The sequence below is a fragment of the Bos mutus genome, unplaced genomic scaffold (genome assembly GCF_027580195.1).
Source record: "Bos mutus isolate GX-2022 unplaced genomic scaffold, NWIPB_WYAK_1.1 CTG377, whole genome shotgun sequence".
NCBI classification, from domain to species: Eukaryota; Metazoa; Chordata; class Mammalia; order Artiodactyla; family Bovidae; genus Bos; species Bos mutus.
The window spans coordinates 66,652-83,062 of NW_027219863.1; the positions used below are offsets into that span (position 1 = coordinate 66,652).

General features: G+C 45.0%; 1 protein-coding gene and 1 pseudogene across 1 annotated transcript; one reads left to right on the top strand and one right to left on the bottom strand.

Annotated features, from left to right (window-relative positions):
* The first annotated feature begins 581 nt into the window (after positions 1-581).
* LOC102278867 (zinc finger protein 280B) lies at positions 582-2,326 on the top strand. The gene is given in 7 exon segments (XM_070366974.1): positions 582-831; positions 833-971; positions 974-1,261; positions 1,264-1,598; positions 1,600-1,714; positions 1,717-2,103; positions 2,106-2,326. Coding segments are annotated over 7 exon segments (1,620 nt in total). The 5' UTR covers positions 582-651; the 3' UTR covers positions 2,282-2,326.
* A 9,021-nt stretch (positions 2,327-11,347) lies between these two features.
* On the bottom strand, positions 11,348-14,709 carry LOC138986996 (testis-specific Y-encoded protein 1-like; annotated as a pseudogene).
* Positions 14,710-16,411: the final 1,702 nt, after the last annotated feature.

Here is a 16,411-nt window from a genome sequence, read left to right on the forward strand (position 1 = left end):
GAAATTAGTATGTGTGAATCAGTTGTAATGTGCATTTAAGATAAGTTTTTTTTTTTTCCAATTTTACTACAAAACAAGATGCCATTGAATAGCTGATGCTTTTTAAAAAGAGCTGTTAAACTTAAGTCTAAGAAATAAGCATGTTTGTCTTTAAGATATGGAAACACATTTAAAAGTTATAAATTTGCCTAAAAGTTGCAGCTGGTGTATGGTTAACTTAGAATTCCAGCTTAATCTTCTTTGACATCAAAGTATGTTTCTAAACACTATACAATAGTGCTTTTGTAAAAATACTAGTCCTTTACATGTTATTTCACCTAATGATAAGTGTTGTTTTTGTTGTTTCTTTCTTTCATTCTTTTTTTAAATAGAAGAGATTAAAATCAACATGGGACAAAGCTATGATTCTCGAGTCATGTAGACTTGTAGTCATAGGTTTTTCAGCTGTCATTTAGTCTCTTTGATGCTCAGTGTCTTTATCTGTAAGATAAGGGTGTTTATAACTACCCTAGAGTTTTGGAGATAACCAAACAGCACATTTCTTCTGCACTTAACTAATATGTGGTATATTTATACTTAGGTGGCAGTTTATTTAAAGGAAGCACTGGGACTTGTGGCCACATCCTCCAAAAATAAAAAAGTATTTAAAATATGGAACCACCATGTATGTTATGTGAAGAAGAACAAGAGCCAGAACCACAGAAAAGCGAGGGAGAAACCAAACAAGTAGATGATGAAGATGCTGAACTGATCTTGGTTGGAGTGGAACATGTAAATGAAGATGCTGATGTGATCTTTGTTGGGATGACCTCAAATTCAAAACCAGTTGTTGGCAAACATACTGAACAGAGTTACCCCAGGTTCTTGTTCAAGGAGAAAAAGGTATGGTCATTTCAGGAAAGATAATGCTCAGAAATTACAGCCTGTTAGTCATGTGACTCCTACATCAGAAGCAAAGATTGTCTTGCCAGTTTTGTCTTTGAATCCAAATCAACAGATAGTCCCATTATTATTAAGCCTTTGTCCAAAGCGGATTATAAAAATATTTCACCACAATTAGTGCCTAATAGCTTTTCAGAGTTATGTTCTCCTTTGAATACCTTCACAAGTTCATTGCAGCATCCAGTAGAAACAGCAGTTTCTGCAGGAGATATGGATAAAAGTCCTCATGTATCAATGTGATTTTCCACTTCTGAAACAAATAGCACAAATCCCAAAAGGCCTAAACTCAGTGATGGAATTATAGGAGAACATTCTTCTGCTTTGTCCCTTCAGGTATTTTTCATACAGTGACTACTCAGCAAAGCACACCAGACACTGTTCATACCTCATTAAGCCATGTTCAGAATGGAGAACCTTGTCCAACAGCTTTTCCAAAGGACAATGTTCATTGCAAGCCTTTAAGTCCTTTAGGGGAAAATGGACTGACAAAAACTGACTTTCCAAGTTTAGCAAGTCAAAACAAGATTGTTGATCCCACAGAAGGCAATCTGATTGTGTTACTCCATGACTTCTACTATGGACAGCATATAGGAGATGGGCAGCCAGAACCGAAAACTCACACAGCCTTTAAATGCCTCAGCTGCTTGAAAGTTCTAAAAAAATGTCAAGTTTATGAATTACATAAAGCACCATTTGGAACTTGAGAGGCAGAGAGGTGACATTTGGAAATACCACACCACCTGCAAGCACTGCCACCGCCAGTTTCCTACTCCTTCCAGCTGCAGTGTCACATTGAAAGTGTCCACACTTCCCAGGAGCCCTCTGCAGTCTGTAAAATCTGTGAATTGTCCTTTGAGACAGATCATGTTCTCTTACTGCACATGAAAGACAATCATAAGCCTGGTGAAATGCCCTATGTATGCCAGGTTTGCAGTTACAGATCATCATTCTTTGTAGATGTGGATGCACATTTCAGAGCATACCATGGTAACGCTAAGAATTTACTTTGCCCCTTTTGTCTCAAAATTATTAAAACTGCAACACCATACATATGTCATTATAGAGGGCACTGGGAAAAGAATTTTCACCAGTGTTCCAAATGTCAGCTACAGTTTTTAACTTTTAAAGAGAAAAGGGAGCACAAGACCCAGTGTCATCAAATGTTAAGAAACCTAAGCATCTAGAAGGATTACCTCCTGAAACAAGAGTTGTTATTCAGGTATCACTGGAACCCCTTCAACCAGGATTGGTGGAAGTGGCATCCATTACTGTGAACACATCTGATTCTGAATCATCACCCCCCAAAACTAAAAGTAGAAGATCAAAAAATCCCTGTTAATTCTACTTTCAGTAAGTCTGAAGCAAGTATTTCAGTCAAAGTTAAAAACCCCATTAAAAACAAAAAAAATTCAAATTATAGCATTATTCAATAATATCAAATATTGGGAAACCAATGTGTAATTTATATGTTTTTGTTTTAAATACATGAAGTAGAGTTTTGTTTGAATATTGAGATGTTATTTAAAAATATATTACCTGTTTTTCAAATAAGTGTCTTAACATGTAAAAAGTATGTGTGTGTGTGAGAGAGAGAGAACGAGAGAGGTGCAGAAAGGAAAAGTAACAACCTATTTTGGTATTTCATGTTATTTGTAAGTTCAAAAGCTCTACTATACATATAATCTGTAGAGTGTTTTAGCAATGAAATTTTCAACTGTTTCATGCCTTGAAGATCTCAGTATTAACTATATAGCCAGATTGGAATGGCTTTGTTATGGTATAGTCCTGTGTGCTGCTGAACTCTGTGAAGTGCCTCTGTTTTGCTGATCTAAGATAACCTGGCTCCAAAAGCCTGGTGTGGAGAAGTTGATGGAGAAGCTATGATGTGAGTTTGGACCAGACACAGGATTTAGTCAGTGGGAAGCTGTGGCTTCTTGTCCCAGTTGAGGAAGAGGCATGCATGCACTCCAGGCATGGAGCCAAGGCAGAAGGAACACTGTCTCAGAGTGTCTTTACCTAGCCCAGGGACATCTCAAGGAAGCCAACTGTTAAAATGCCTGTTTGGTGAGAGGCCCTCCAAGCATTAAGCAGGCCCTGCGTATCATTGACTGCAGTTGGAGAAGCAGAGATAGTTAATAGAATGAGGCCTGGTGCCTATGGACCTCCTGTTGAGTGATCAAAAGGGAAATTTGATTCATTCCATCTCCTTTCCCATTTGCCTGGCCTTTAGTCACAGTGAAGTAGCCATATCTATCTCAGTCACAGTAGTAAAGAAAGTTAAGATTCCCAAGGAAAAAAGCCTTGATTTGATTTGTACTGGACCCATAGTTTTAACTGAAAAGGATCAAACACAGGGAATCTGTTCAGTTTATGAATTGGGCTAAATTTAGTTCTCTTTCCCTTAAGCTACAATGGAGTTGTCCGAGAATAGTAAATGTAGTGGATATAAAGGTTCCAGGGTGATTAAACCCTCTATAGAACTTTTCCTTACCTTTTCCAGTTACATGTATCTTACCCTAGTTGAACATGTGAAGATTTCACTTTTGTATCTTATCTTGCCTTGGACATGAATGCATTACAGTTAACAGCTAATTCTTTGTGTGTGTAATTTCCCATTTTATGAAACTGAGTTTCGGTCTTACTTGACACAGTCTGATGTGCAGGAATTGTCTCGTTTATTTCAGTAATTATCAGGTCATAGACTTATTATCCTTCCTCTACTCTATCCAACTATCTAGTCTGTGATTATACTTGTGGAAACCTTTTTTCTTGAGGTCTCCAAGGGCTCTTTCACAGACCTGCAGGGTACCCTCTAAGTATTGGTTCCTGAACATCAGCACACTTGGCTTCCTCTGTGGGTTCCTGGAGTTGAGTCTCCTCCTGAAGTTGAATGCCATACCTTCTCCACTTCTGGCACAGATACCTAGCAATCTCTGTGCACCATTCAAGGAACCTGGGATCTTGGCTGTAGACCTATGCCAGGAGAAATCTCTCCATTTCCTCTTCCTTTCTCCTCCTCTTTGTCTCTCCCCACTCTTTTTCCACCTCCTCCACAATTTATTTAAATCCTCTAAGCTTTCACAAAATGCTGGAAAGTGATGATCACCAAGGGGTTAACATCCGTCTCAGAACTGAAGAGGAAGAACTACAGATGACTAAGCTCCAGTGAGTCTATTTTCTCCATTTTAGGTAATTTCCTGAGTGTAAATGCAAGTACAAGTGAATTGTATTTATTTACGCAATTCTTGATTGATTGATTTCCACTTTGAATATTTTACTAGGCCTTTCCAGTTAGTTTGCTTGGGCCAAAGTACTTTGCTAAGTGTCAGCTTAAACCACTTTTAGGTGTATAAAAGTGTGTGTGTGTGTGTGTGTGTTCTTTTCTCAGGTGAAAACTCTATGTATAAATAAATGTGCAGACCATTGCATTCTTATCTCCTTTATTCTATTTCTATAGTAAATATATGAAATGTTTTATTTATATGTTTTTATTGTTGCTTAGTATTATCAACACTGTTACTGCTGTTTTTTGCTCTGAAAATTGTCCTAAGGAGTACAAGTTGTATTTATTGCCCAATAAAAAGGTTCAAGAGATATGGTCCCTGATTCCTTCTCTTTTCCATTCTCTGTCATTCTACTCTACTATTTTCCCCACTGGTGCCCTGTTTTTGACAACACTGGCCTTGCTTTTCCTAAAGCAAATTCCATTTCTTCCCAATCCAAAGACTTTGCAACTGCTGTTCTTCTGGAAATGCTCTTCCCCTAGGCCTGCATGGCTTGCTATCTCCCTTGTTTGAGCTTCACCAATGCTCTTCAAATCACACAATGAAATCCTCAACCCCCTGCCTTTCCTCCTCCTCCTTAAAGGCACTTTAGGTCTCTACCCTCTTCTTCCCTCTCCAGCCTAAAGTTCATAGATTTTTACAAACACACACAGACAAAAAACAAAACAAAACAAAACAAAAAAAAAAAAACCCTGAGAAGAGATAATAACCTCAGGACTTTGCTTCTTAGAATTAACTTGAGTCAGTTTCTGTGCCTGAAAATAAAAGATAGTTACTAGTGAGTTGAGTTCTTTCAGGAGCTTCCTCTGTTTTTCTATTGATACCTCTATATTTTTTTTCAATGACACTTTGTTTTGTTTACAAATGTATTAAATATCTGTCAAGATTACTATTTTGTTATTACCCTTTGTGAATTTCCTTGTTTACTTTGCTTGTTTTTCAGGTAAAATTTATTGTTTTATTAATGTTTCCAAAACATTGTAAGTAAAATTACTGTTTATAGAAATAAAAATTTTAAAAAATTATTTCTGCTGTCCATCATTTTACAAATAATATGGCATATTTTTGTTTCTTTCTTTTTTTTTAAATAATCTTATTGTGTTGGCCAGAAATTCTAAACAGTGATGTGTAAATGGGTTTTCTTGTTCTTAGTACCATCAAAGGCAATGAGGATATGGCTTAATGAATTTCTATGTCTGTTTTTAGATTTTAAAGAGAATTGTTTTATTGGATAGTTTACAACATCTGTTGAGACATTTACTTTTCTTTCCTTCTCCCTTCCTTTCCTTTTCTTCCTTTCTTCCCCTTACTGTCTTCCTCTTTATTTCTTTCCCTTTCTTTCCCCAGGTTTTGGCTGGACTGGACCTTTCCTGAAACAAAAATAATTCCACTCAGGGTTGAATATTATCCTCTCAGAATCCCATTCCATTTCTCATTTCTAGTATTGAACTAACCTCCTCTTCCCTTATTATATTTGCCACAGTTGTATCAATGTTTCTGATTTTCCTTTTCCAAGATGCAGCTGTTGTTTTATTATCCAAACAAGTTTTATTTTGTTGTTTTCTATTTTTGTTTCAATTCATATATACCTTCTACTTTCTTTAGGATTTTTTTCTTAATAACCTTGTATTTTTTTTTTTTTTTTTAATTTTTTTTAAACTTTTTATTTATTATTTTTAAACATGAATACAGGTATACATTGTTATCCTGAACCCTCCTCCCTTTTCCCCATACCAAGTCATCCCACTGGACCAGCCTCAACCTTGTATTTTAAAAGCTTTCTTTACAAACTTTTATGGAAATACATTTGATTTACAATGTTGTGTTTCAGATGTATATCAGAGTGATTTAGTTATCAGATATTCTATTTTTTAGGTTATTTTCCATTATAGGTTTTTACATGATACTGAGTATTTCTTTTTTTTTTTTTTTTTAATAGATGGTTTAGGGCTTAACCTGACTTTATTTAAATAGCAAATCTTGTCTGAACCCCAAATATTTTTATGTATACATTTTTTAATTAAAATTTAATTCTCTATGATTTTTTGGCAAGTTAATTTCAAAGATTTCACTACTTGCAGGCTGAATGTTTTAATTTATAGTTTACTGAGTATTAAGTTTTCCTTGGAGCTCTGAGGGTATGTGTGTATACACTGACATATCTATATACACATCCTTTTCAGATTACTACATTTTTTTTAAATATATAAAAATATTTTAAAAGATGTTTTCTGTTTGTATGTAAAAACATAAAATGTTTTAATTATAGAAATTTGTCCCCCAAATGAATATAGTATAAAAAGTAAAGGTATAAAACTATTCCTTTGAGAATAATCCCTACTAACAGAACTTGGAAATTGTTAAAAAATTATTCATAACACTTACTAAAGGTGGTAAGAAAAGCTTTATTCAAGGTACGAGTACTAACAGCGGGGTGTTATAATACGGGAGAGAGATTGAGCTTAAGTCTGACTCCCGCAGGGACACAGAGGGGATTTAAAGCTAAGGAACAGGGTGGGTCTATGTGATTGCAAAGAGAGACTGGGAGACTGAAAAGCAATGAACAACAACAACAGAATGGGTGTCAGTGGATGGAAACTTATTAAGAAGACCATAAGGGTGAAGGTGGATTCTGCTCAACTGAGGCTAGGCAAGGGTGGTAAGATATTTAGGTGAGTGATAATGAATTTGATCTGATACTGAGGGTGGTGAGGCACAGATAACCTTCATAGACACTCCTGTTCCAGAAAGGGAAGGGAAGATGCAAGTAAATAGTAGCATTTCTGAAATCCCACGGGTTCTTCTTGGCCATCTTTTGATTAGGATTTAAGGCCTGAAAACTTCCTAGGCTTCAGTCTCTGAGTTTTTAATTCTGCCCTCTGACATGATTCCATTGCATGAAAGGTGGGTAGTATATGGTTACAGTGAAACAGTCTCCTTAGCCTGCTTCCTGTTTGTCGAAGGTAGACGTCCAGAGCTCTCTTATTTTGTACTATTGCTGGTCCTTTCAGTCCAAGCTGAACTTAAATATGTTATCTTAAAAACTTGGTGTGTCTCCTGATGATCTTGCTGGTGTTCATAGCAAAGCACCCCACTCCAAAGACACCATCACACATGTCTTCATAATAAGGCCTACTCTGTCTTGGTTTTCTGCTGAGATAGCTGAGGGATAACACCCTGAAACTTGGTAGATGTCTTACTGTGTGACTGAAATGATCTCTGAGTGATACCCCTAAACTCTTTGGAGGGCATTGACCTTTCTAAATAATGTCATGAAGCATCCCCTTCCAGCTTTCTGAGGTTTAACAAATAATTTTACAGTCACACTCATCTTTAGACCACCTTTATTTAAAAAAAAAAAGAATTGATGTATAGGTGATGTAAAATATTATATTTAGACCACCATATCTCAATGCCCTGGATATGACCTAGCTTGAGGGCCATTAATTTTAGCATCTTCTGTCATCTTAAAAGACTGGAAAATTTCCAAATCAGCAAATTCTGTCTTCTTTTTTAATAGTCTTTCTCTTAAACATTTTTTTTAAATTTCCCTTCATATTTTACTATAGGCATCAAGAAGAAACCAGGAAGCACTTTCAGCTGTTTGGCTGGAAATCTCCTTTGCTAGATATCTTAATTAATAAGGTACAGTTTCTCCTTCCAGGTCATTAGGTACATTTTCTTTTCATAAACTGCAGGTGTAGTGGACTTTCCTCTGCACACTCCCCAGGCTCTTTCCTCCTGCCTCTCCTTTCTGCCAGGCATCCTGGGTGCACCACTGTGATTCCACTTAGAACGTGTTTGCTCAGTGAGATAACAGGGATCGATTCCTGGCTTCAGTGCTTCCGCTGGCCAGCATCTATATACCTTTCCCTAAGACCTTCATGTTTTCGCTATCCAACTTCCATCACCTGGCTAGGTCAATTCCGACAGATCATACTCACAAGCGTAGTGGCAGGGACTTCTATGTGCACGTGTGCACACACATGCATGTGTACACAGTAACATCCCTGAGAGGAAACTTGCACATATGCAGAACTACAAGCTTTCTTCTCCAGGAATATGAATTTTGGTAAGCACCCAACTTTCTTTATCCTGGTTGTTTTCTTTCACTTGCTCAATAATCATGTCATGTTGCACTTCTAACTCTGTGCTGCTACTCCTGCTAAGTCACTTCAGTCATGTCCGACCCCGTAGATGGTGGCCCACCAGGCTCCCCCGTCCCTGGGATTCTCCAGGCAAGAACACTGGAGTGGGTTGCCATTTCCTTCTCCAATGCATGAAAGTGAAAAGTGAAAGGGAAGTCACTCAATCGTGTCCGACTTTTCACGACCCTATAGACTGCAGCCTACTAGGCTACTACATCCATGGGCATTGCCAGGCAAGAGTACTGCAGTGGGGTGTCACTGCCTTCTCCATCTAACTCTGTGACTTATCCTCAAAGATTACAAAACCTTGCTATCTGCTAGTGACAGGGGCTGACCTGCAGAGCAGTGGGCAGGGTTGGAAGCCCTCACCATGAACAGCTGTATGACATGTGCCTGTGTTCTGCATTCTCCCATCACCTTGGACAGCTTCACTGTACCAGTCACGTTGGCCTGATCCATTGCCTGTGCATTCCTTCAGGGCACCAGAAAACAAGGACCTCTGGGCTCAGCTGACTTGGAGAACCGCATTCTCAGTGTGCACCTATCTAGCTCATTCCTTGTCAATGTTGTGCCCCTCTTGCTAGCCTACCACCTCTTACGGCCCACAACATTCTTAATGAGGCCCCCTGTTCTTCCTATCTGTGTAGCTTTCTGTGTACACCTGTCTACCTGTGCCCCCAAGTGCTATCTCCATGTACCAGGAAAAGGCCAAAGAGATGCCTGAACCTCCAAGAGCCCCAAGAGACTGTGATAGGCCTGAGTCTGATCCAACATTGTGAAGAAGGTGCACATGGATACAGGGTCTCTTCCGATACAAAGAATGGAACCTGAGGCCATAAAGGTAAGGTGGCATCCCTACACGTCGTCCCTTCTGTTTAACACTATCCATGCACATGGAGTCCCTGAACAGATGATGTGTTGGAAAACCTTCCCTTTCTAGGCCCACAGCTTATGTCTCCCTTGGGCAGAAAGCAGCTTTTCTATCTCAAATGCACCAAGAGAGCTTGAACCACCCAGGCCTCAGTGATTTGCTAAATGCCAAGACTCTCTTTCAGTTGCTCTCATTAGGCCCAGGTAGGACTCCCTACAGTCATGCATCTCTGCTTGCCTAAACAGCCCACGTGCCAAGGAAGCCAGGTCCCAGTTGGGCCCAGGGGCATCCAAGACCGTCACCTGGAAGGCAGCTTCCCTCTGAATGTCACCTGGTGCAGATCCCCTATGACAAAATCAGAGATTGTGCTCCAGCAAGACTGCCAGAATCCTCCCTCAGATGCAGACGCACACCTTTGCCCCTCAGTCCCTCAAACCAGGGGCAAGACTCCAGAGGAAAGAAGGAATTCACATCATGACTTTCAGCACGCACCATGGGGTATCTTTGGCAGGACCGCTATTGCCTAGACCCTGGACCCTGAAAATCATCAGGCCCGGAACTGCCCCCAGGGGCTTTCCTGTCTCCCACTCTCCTGAGGTCACTTGGGACATTCAATTAGTCCATCTTCCTTGTTCCCTCCCTCACAGGCACATCCGGGGAGAGGGCCACACAGGTACACCCACCTGCATTTTCCTCGCTTTTCTGCACTGCCAGGAAGGCAGGCTGGAACTGCCTGGATTAATGCCACACTCACACCCTGTCTCTCCTAGGATGCCTGTGGTTTTGCAGGTTCAGCTTACTTTAGCATGTCTCACGTTTTGTGTGGCAGTGTGGGCTACCCTCGGGGAGGGAGTGTGCTGGATGATGGGCTGCTCCTGGGCAGCACTGGCCAAGGACCTTCCCAGTTCTCCTCACGTGGGTGGAAAAAGTCTCCAGTGCAGCAGGTAATCTGTGCCTCTTTTCCTTCGGGTATCTGCCCAACTCGGCAGGACCTTAGCCTCCTCACCATCCCGGGTCTTGCCATAGCCACGTCCACCATTTCGACAGGCCGGCCGCAGCCCCCAGACTGAGGGCTCCACAGGCAGTGGTTTCAAAGTCCCACCCCACCTGATTTGCCCTGTGTGAATCCTCAGACCTTGAACCCCTTCTTCCTGGTCCAAACACACACAACAACACAGTAGAAATGGTGTGCGTGTTTTGTGTTTGGTCTAATTGCAGATATCTGGAGCAATGGTCAGGAGTTACTACTGGCCTTCCTTTCCTCATTCCCATCCTGGACAGGGTCAGTGCAGAGACATGGCGACAAACCACCTTCAGACTGGGGACGCCTCATGCCTCCTCTTATGGTTGCTCAGCACCTCCTCTCTTTTCGCCTTCATCTTTGCATCTGCCCTGGGCCGGACACACACACACACACACATGCGTGTATACACACACATGCTTGGCACGGGTACACAAACACAAACAGGGTACACAGGTGTTTCAGGAGCGAAGACGCCGTGTCCAGCAATGTCAGAGATGGCGTCAGTCTGCACCATGTCCTGCCCTTGGGGCTCCCTGTCCACCTCCTCCCCAAGCTCATTCAGATTTTCCCAAGGCAGCCTGAAGCCACTTCGAGTGCAGCATGTGTGGTGGTGGTGAGATCTGAGTGGTGCATGTGGAAATTCACACAAGATCCCAAAGTCGGTACCCAGAAAGGATGCCCTTTCAATGACAGGCCATCCCAGGGTAAGGGGCAGGAGTGAATGGCGCAGGTAATCTCAAATTCAGTGAGCAGCAGGAGGTCCAGGGATGGCAGGACCCAGGGACGGATGATTCTGACACAGACACTTAATTCACCCTGCCTTTAGGAGTATCACCTAGGACTCTCGCACTGCAACCACAGCTGACTTGAGGGAGACTTACTTCACTCATGGACACACTGAGTCCCCCAGACCCCCAGTCTCAGCAAGTCACCTGCTACATGCATGACCCAAATTCCAGCTCTGCAGCCAGCTTGCATGAACCTGAGCATCCCCATTTGGGAAAGGACCGTGTCCCGGCTACTACACGGCTGTTCCTTCAGGGCCTACCTCCAGACGCCCTCACCACATGTGTTTCTGTCAGTTATCTCTCATGGAAGAACCTTCCTCCCTGAGGTAGTACTTCAGGCGATTGTCCCACACATCTTTGCCAATGAGCTGCTGGCAGCACAAGCAAGGTCAGCCCTGGGACGACCAGGCCCCAAACCCTCCCATGAGCAGCCAAGAACTCCAACATCAACCACCAACTATGTGCAGGCCCAAAGCAACCCCACCTCAGCACTCCTGTTTGATTCTGGGCCATTGAGGCCCGACAGCCAGTTGAGAAAATTAAGGCCCCTGGTGTCCCGACTGCGGCTAGGGGCTCCCCGTAGAAAGTCCCAGAACCAGTGGACTGGAGTGGAATGACGTGCCCTGCACCCTGCAGAAAGACAGGGGAGACTGGGGTGGACTCCACAGATGGATCATCCATATGCTTGCACACCCATACTCATCATCACCCCAGGAGCCACGTTTTACCAGTGGTTTCAAGGTAGTACTCTTTAATTATCACCATGTTCAAGAAGTAGGGGTTGTCCTGAAAGGAAAATATCAGCTTGTAGCGGGACCACGGATGGCTCTGCACCTGCACCTGCCAGGATAGCGAGGAGGGAAAAGGTGCAAGCTTCTAGGGGCCTCAGCTTGCCTCCCAGGCAGGCATTAACAGCTTCCACGATGCCTCTCCAAAGTCTCACATCACAGGAACATGGCTAACACAATTCTCCCACTCCTTGCCAGGTCCCATACCCACCCTTCCTCAGTCTCCCTCACTGACCTTCAAGTCAATCATGTAGCCGAGAAAGTCTTGTTCTTGGTCGCTGATCATGATGGAAACTTGAGGGTGGCTCAAAAATCTGCTTTAGGTCAAGGAGCCATTCAGGCCACATGCTGGGTCAAGAAGAGCCAAGAACATCAGCCTTAGTCTGGGGTGGAACAAGGATACTGGAACAGGCATCTGCAAGGAGCTAGGCACTGCCTCTTGCCTGGCCAATAATGATGTCATCAGGCCTTGCCATACCATCAGACATGCCCATGGCTCTGGGCCCTTGTGGTCTTGTGCATCTCAGGTGGTCTGCCTTTCCCAAGGAGGGGCTGTTTCTGACGGCTACTGTTCTCCTCCAGACCTGTGTATGCTTGGTAGTGGCATGTCACTGCTTACATGGTCAGACTTGCAGTACTGTGACAATCCGTGTCTGAAAGCAAAGAGGTTGTTTGGTGTGTGTGTGTACATGTGTGTGTGTATGCTTGTGTGTACATGTGTGTGTGTGAATGACTCACACGTCTCAGCTATATGCCGGAATCACCCACATTTACACCAATAACTGTCTGCCGATGCTGCTCTGGTTTACCGTCTCTTGTCATTCCTGACGTAGAGGCCTCAGGGGCTGCTCCTCCTCAGATGCAAGCCTGAAGGAGACACTCAAAGGCATGGCTGTGACATGTACATATGTGGCCCTGCCCAGATCCTACTCCGCTGTGCCTTTGGAACCTGCCAATTCTCCAGGACCACATTTCCTTCAGGGCCCTCCAGCGCCCTTCCTGTGTCCTTGCCCCCTCCCCTTCCTCCTGCTCCTGCCCCTTCTCCTCCTCCTGAGGCCCGGACCCCAAGGAGCCAGCGGAAAGGATAAAGCTTTGGCCCAGAAGCCAGGGATGCCCTGGATGATCGTGCTCCCCCGAGCCAAGTGACGCTTCCTCCTCTGATGGTTCTTGTGCATGGACTGAACGTAGGCTCTGAGGTTTTGCTCACGCTCAGAGCTCAGTTCTACCTTTAGGGCGGCCAGTGCCTGCAGGGCATCTAGCGCCTGGCGCTCACTCAGGCCTCCTGGCCTGTCCTGTTCCTCCACCATCTTCTCCTCCAGCTCCTGGGAGGACCGCTGTTCCTGCTCCTCATCCGCCACAACCTCCAGCTCCTCCATGATGTCTTCTGCAAGCCGCTAGAACTCCCGCCCGATCCCTGCCATGTCTCCGTTCACCAGGGTCTCGCTGGCCTCCACTGCCTCCACCCTGATGAGGGTGGCCTCTTCGCCTAGCATGACAACTGGTGGTTGCAAGGTTCCAGCTGCACACAGCATCAGGATGGCAGGCCGTGGGGTGAGTACCCAGGCTCACAACTAAGAAGGTCCGGGGTCCAGGGACACTCCTGCCTTCCTCTGACCACCTCTTATTCTCCTCTTGGCCCTGGCAGTGACCCCGAGCTGGGGCAGAAGTGAAGGGACACGATATAACAAAACAGCCAATAGTGCGTAATGGCGGCCCAGGCTGCAGTAAACCTGTGGGACCCACTAGCTCTTTGGGGACGGGGAGTGAGGGGCGGTCCGGGAGGCGGGTGCTGGTGTGTTGGGGGTGGCGTGAGGCCAAGGAAAGGGGTGCTGGAAAGCCCAGGACAGGGTGAAGGGGCCCTGGGAGATTAGCCGAACAGGCGGGGGCCTTGGCTGTGAGCTACGCACAGGCTCTTAGCCCAAATCTAGAGCAATGGCCGAGAGGGTAGTGGGCGGCACCCTTATGGACATGCCCCCAGACCGGAGGGCATCGTCTAAGGTTCCTGTGCTGCTCCAGCGCCCCCACGTGGCCAGATTCTGCTCCAGGGATGTAGAGGATTTTGCATGTGGCTGGGGCAGCCCCAGGCGCTGTCATTGACCTGGCTCTGGAAATTCCAACCACGGGTTCCTACTCCTCAATCCGAACACACACTCCTGTGTCCGCTGGGACCGGCAATAACTGGGAGGTCTCCCTGAGTATCCAAAGGATATGCAGGGGTGCCAAGTGGCTGTATACTTTTCTTCATGAGACAGAGATCCTATTGCTGTCTAGATGCTAGGGCAGTAGGGAGAAATGCCGTCATTTGCTACAGTTGAGCTCCCCTGTTCAGGGACACCAGAGCCTTAGGGTGCAGAGCTCACTCTTTGTCTCTCTATCTTTGCTTTTGGCATAGCACTGTTTTGGGCAATCCTTCTGTGTGTGTATCAGGCGCTGACGTTTGTGTGTCTCTGTCTCTCTAAGTAGTGCTGTTGCTGTCTGCCACTCTCTGGATACCAGTGCTCAGAAGAGACGCTTATCCTTGGCAAGCCCTTCTCATCCTGAGTGAGTTGCAGCAATGGGAGATCAGACGGTTTTAGTCCACACGTTCAGAGAGTGCTTTCTCAACCTTGAGAGCTAACAGTGGGCGGTCACTGTTGAACTGCAGAATTTGATGGGCAACCCTCCCTCCCTCGCTGGACAGATGTGAACGCTGCACAGGCCTGAGGCAGATTGTCCACACTTTGCACAAAGGGAGAAATGGGGCCCGCTGTGCTGGCATGAGGGAACTCCCTGAACCTTGTTCGAATGCCTGCCAGGGAGACGCTAAGGACAGCTCCCCTTAAGTTCCACGACTCACCAGTGTCAGAGATATGCACATCTGCCATTTACCCTATTGAGGCCCTTTCAAAATAGTTCTGTTCTCCATGTGATAACACATCCTAGCCTGCCCTGTCGCCCAAGCCTGTGGGGCCTGGAGCAGCAAGAGGATCAAGCTAAGCCAGCCATCCTATAGTTCTGATATATGATATATGCGTTCTACAAAGAGTTTGAACATGGGCAGGACCCAGCTGATTCAGTGCAAGGACCGAGATGTGGACTCAAGAGTGTTTGTCGGGGGCTTGAACAAAGGCAGGACCAAGCCTAGTTTATTGGAGCAACTGAGATGTGGGTCTCAGGAGTGTCTGTCGGGATCAACAAGGGGTGGATCCAGCTTCAATCAGTACAGGGACTGAGATGTGGGCTCAGGAGTTTTTGTCGGGTGCTTGAACATGGGCAGGACCCAGCCGCTATCAGTGCAGGGACCGAGATGTGGTCTCAGGAGTGTTTGTCGTTGTTGATATGGGCAGGAACCAGCCTGGTTCAGTGCACGGACCAGGATGTTGGTTCAGCAGTATTTGTCATGGCTTGAAATTTGGAGGCGCCCATCCTGGTTCAGTGTAGTGAGTGAGATGTGGGTTCAGTAGTGTTTCCTGGGGGGATTGAATAAGGGGAGCACACACCTTAGTTCAGGGGCAGGGAGTGAGTTGTGGGTTCAGCATTGTTTGCTTGGGGCTTAAGTAAGGCCAGAAACCAGCCTTTGAGTCAGATGCAGGCCCAGAACAGTTGGTTGGGGGCTTGAACATGTGCATTTCTTGGCCTGGTTCAGTGCAGTTCTGATGTGTGGGCTCAGCAGTGTTTGTCTGGGTTTTCAACAAGGGCAGGACCCAGCCTGTTTGAGTGGAGGAATCGAGGTGTAGGCTCAGGAGTGTTTGTCGGGGGTTTCAACAAGGGCAGGACCCAGCATACTTCAGTGCAGGGACTGAGATACAGGCTTAGGAGTGTTTGTCGGGGGATTGAACTAGGGCAGGACATAGTGTATTTCAGTGCAGGGACCGAGATGTGGGCTCAGGAATGTTTGTCGGGGCATGAACAAGTGCAGGACCCAGCCTAGTTCAGTGCAGCAATGGAGATGAAGACTCAGGAGTGTTTGTTGTGGGTTTGAACAAGGATAGGACCCAGCCTCTTTCAGTTCCAGGACTGAGATGTGGGCTCAGGAGTATGTGTTAGGGGATCTAACAAGGGCATGACCTAGACTGCATTCAGTCTAGTTCAGGGCAGGGACAGAAATGTAGGTTCAGAAGTATTTGTTGGGGGTTGAACAAAGGCAGGACACAGCCTGGTTCAGTGCAGTGAGTGAGACATGAGCTCAGTAGTGTTTCCTGGGGGTTGATCAAAGGGAGGACACACCTTGGTTCAGTGCAGTGAGTGAGATATGGGCTCATTAGTGCTGTTGGCTCAGGAGTGTTTGTCAGTGTCTTCAGTTGTTGGTTCAGGATTGTTTGCCCAGGGGAACAAAAGCAGGAACTATCCTTGTTCAGTGCAGGGACCAAGATGTGAGCTCAGGAGTATGTGTTGGGAATCAAACAATGGCAGGACACAGACTAGGTTCAGTCAGAGAAGGAAATGGCAGGCTCACCCAGTTTGTCTTGCCTGAAAAATCCCATGGATGGACCAATCCTGGTATTTTACAGTCCACGAGATGTGGACTCAAGAGTATTTGACGGGACTGAGCAGGACCCAGTTTTCATTTTTCACGTGAGATCTGTA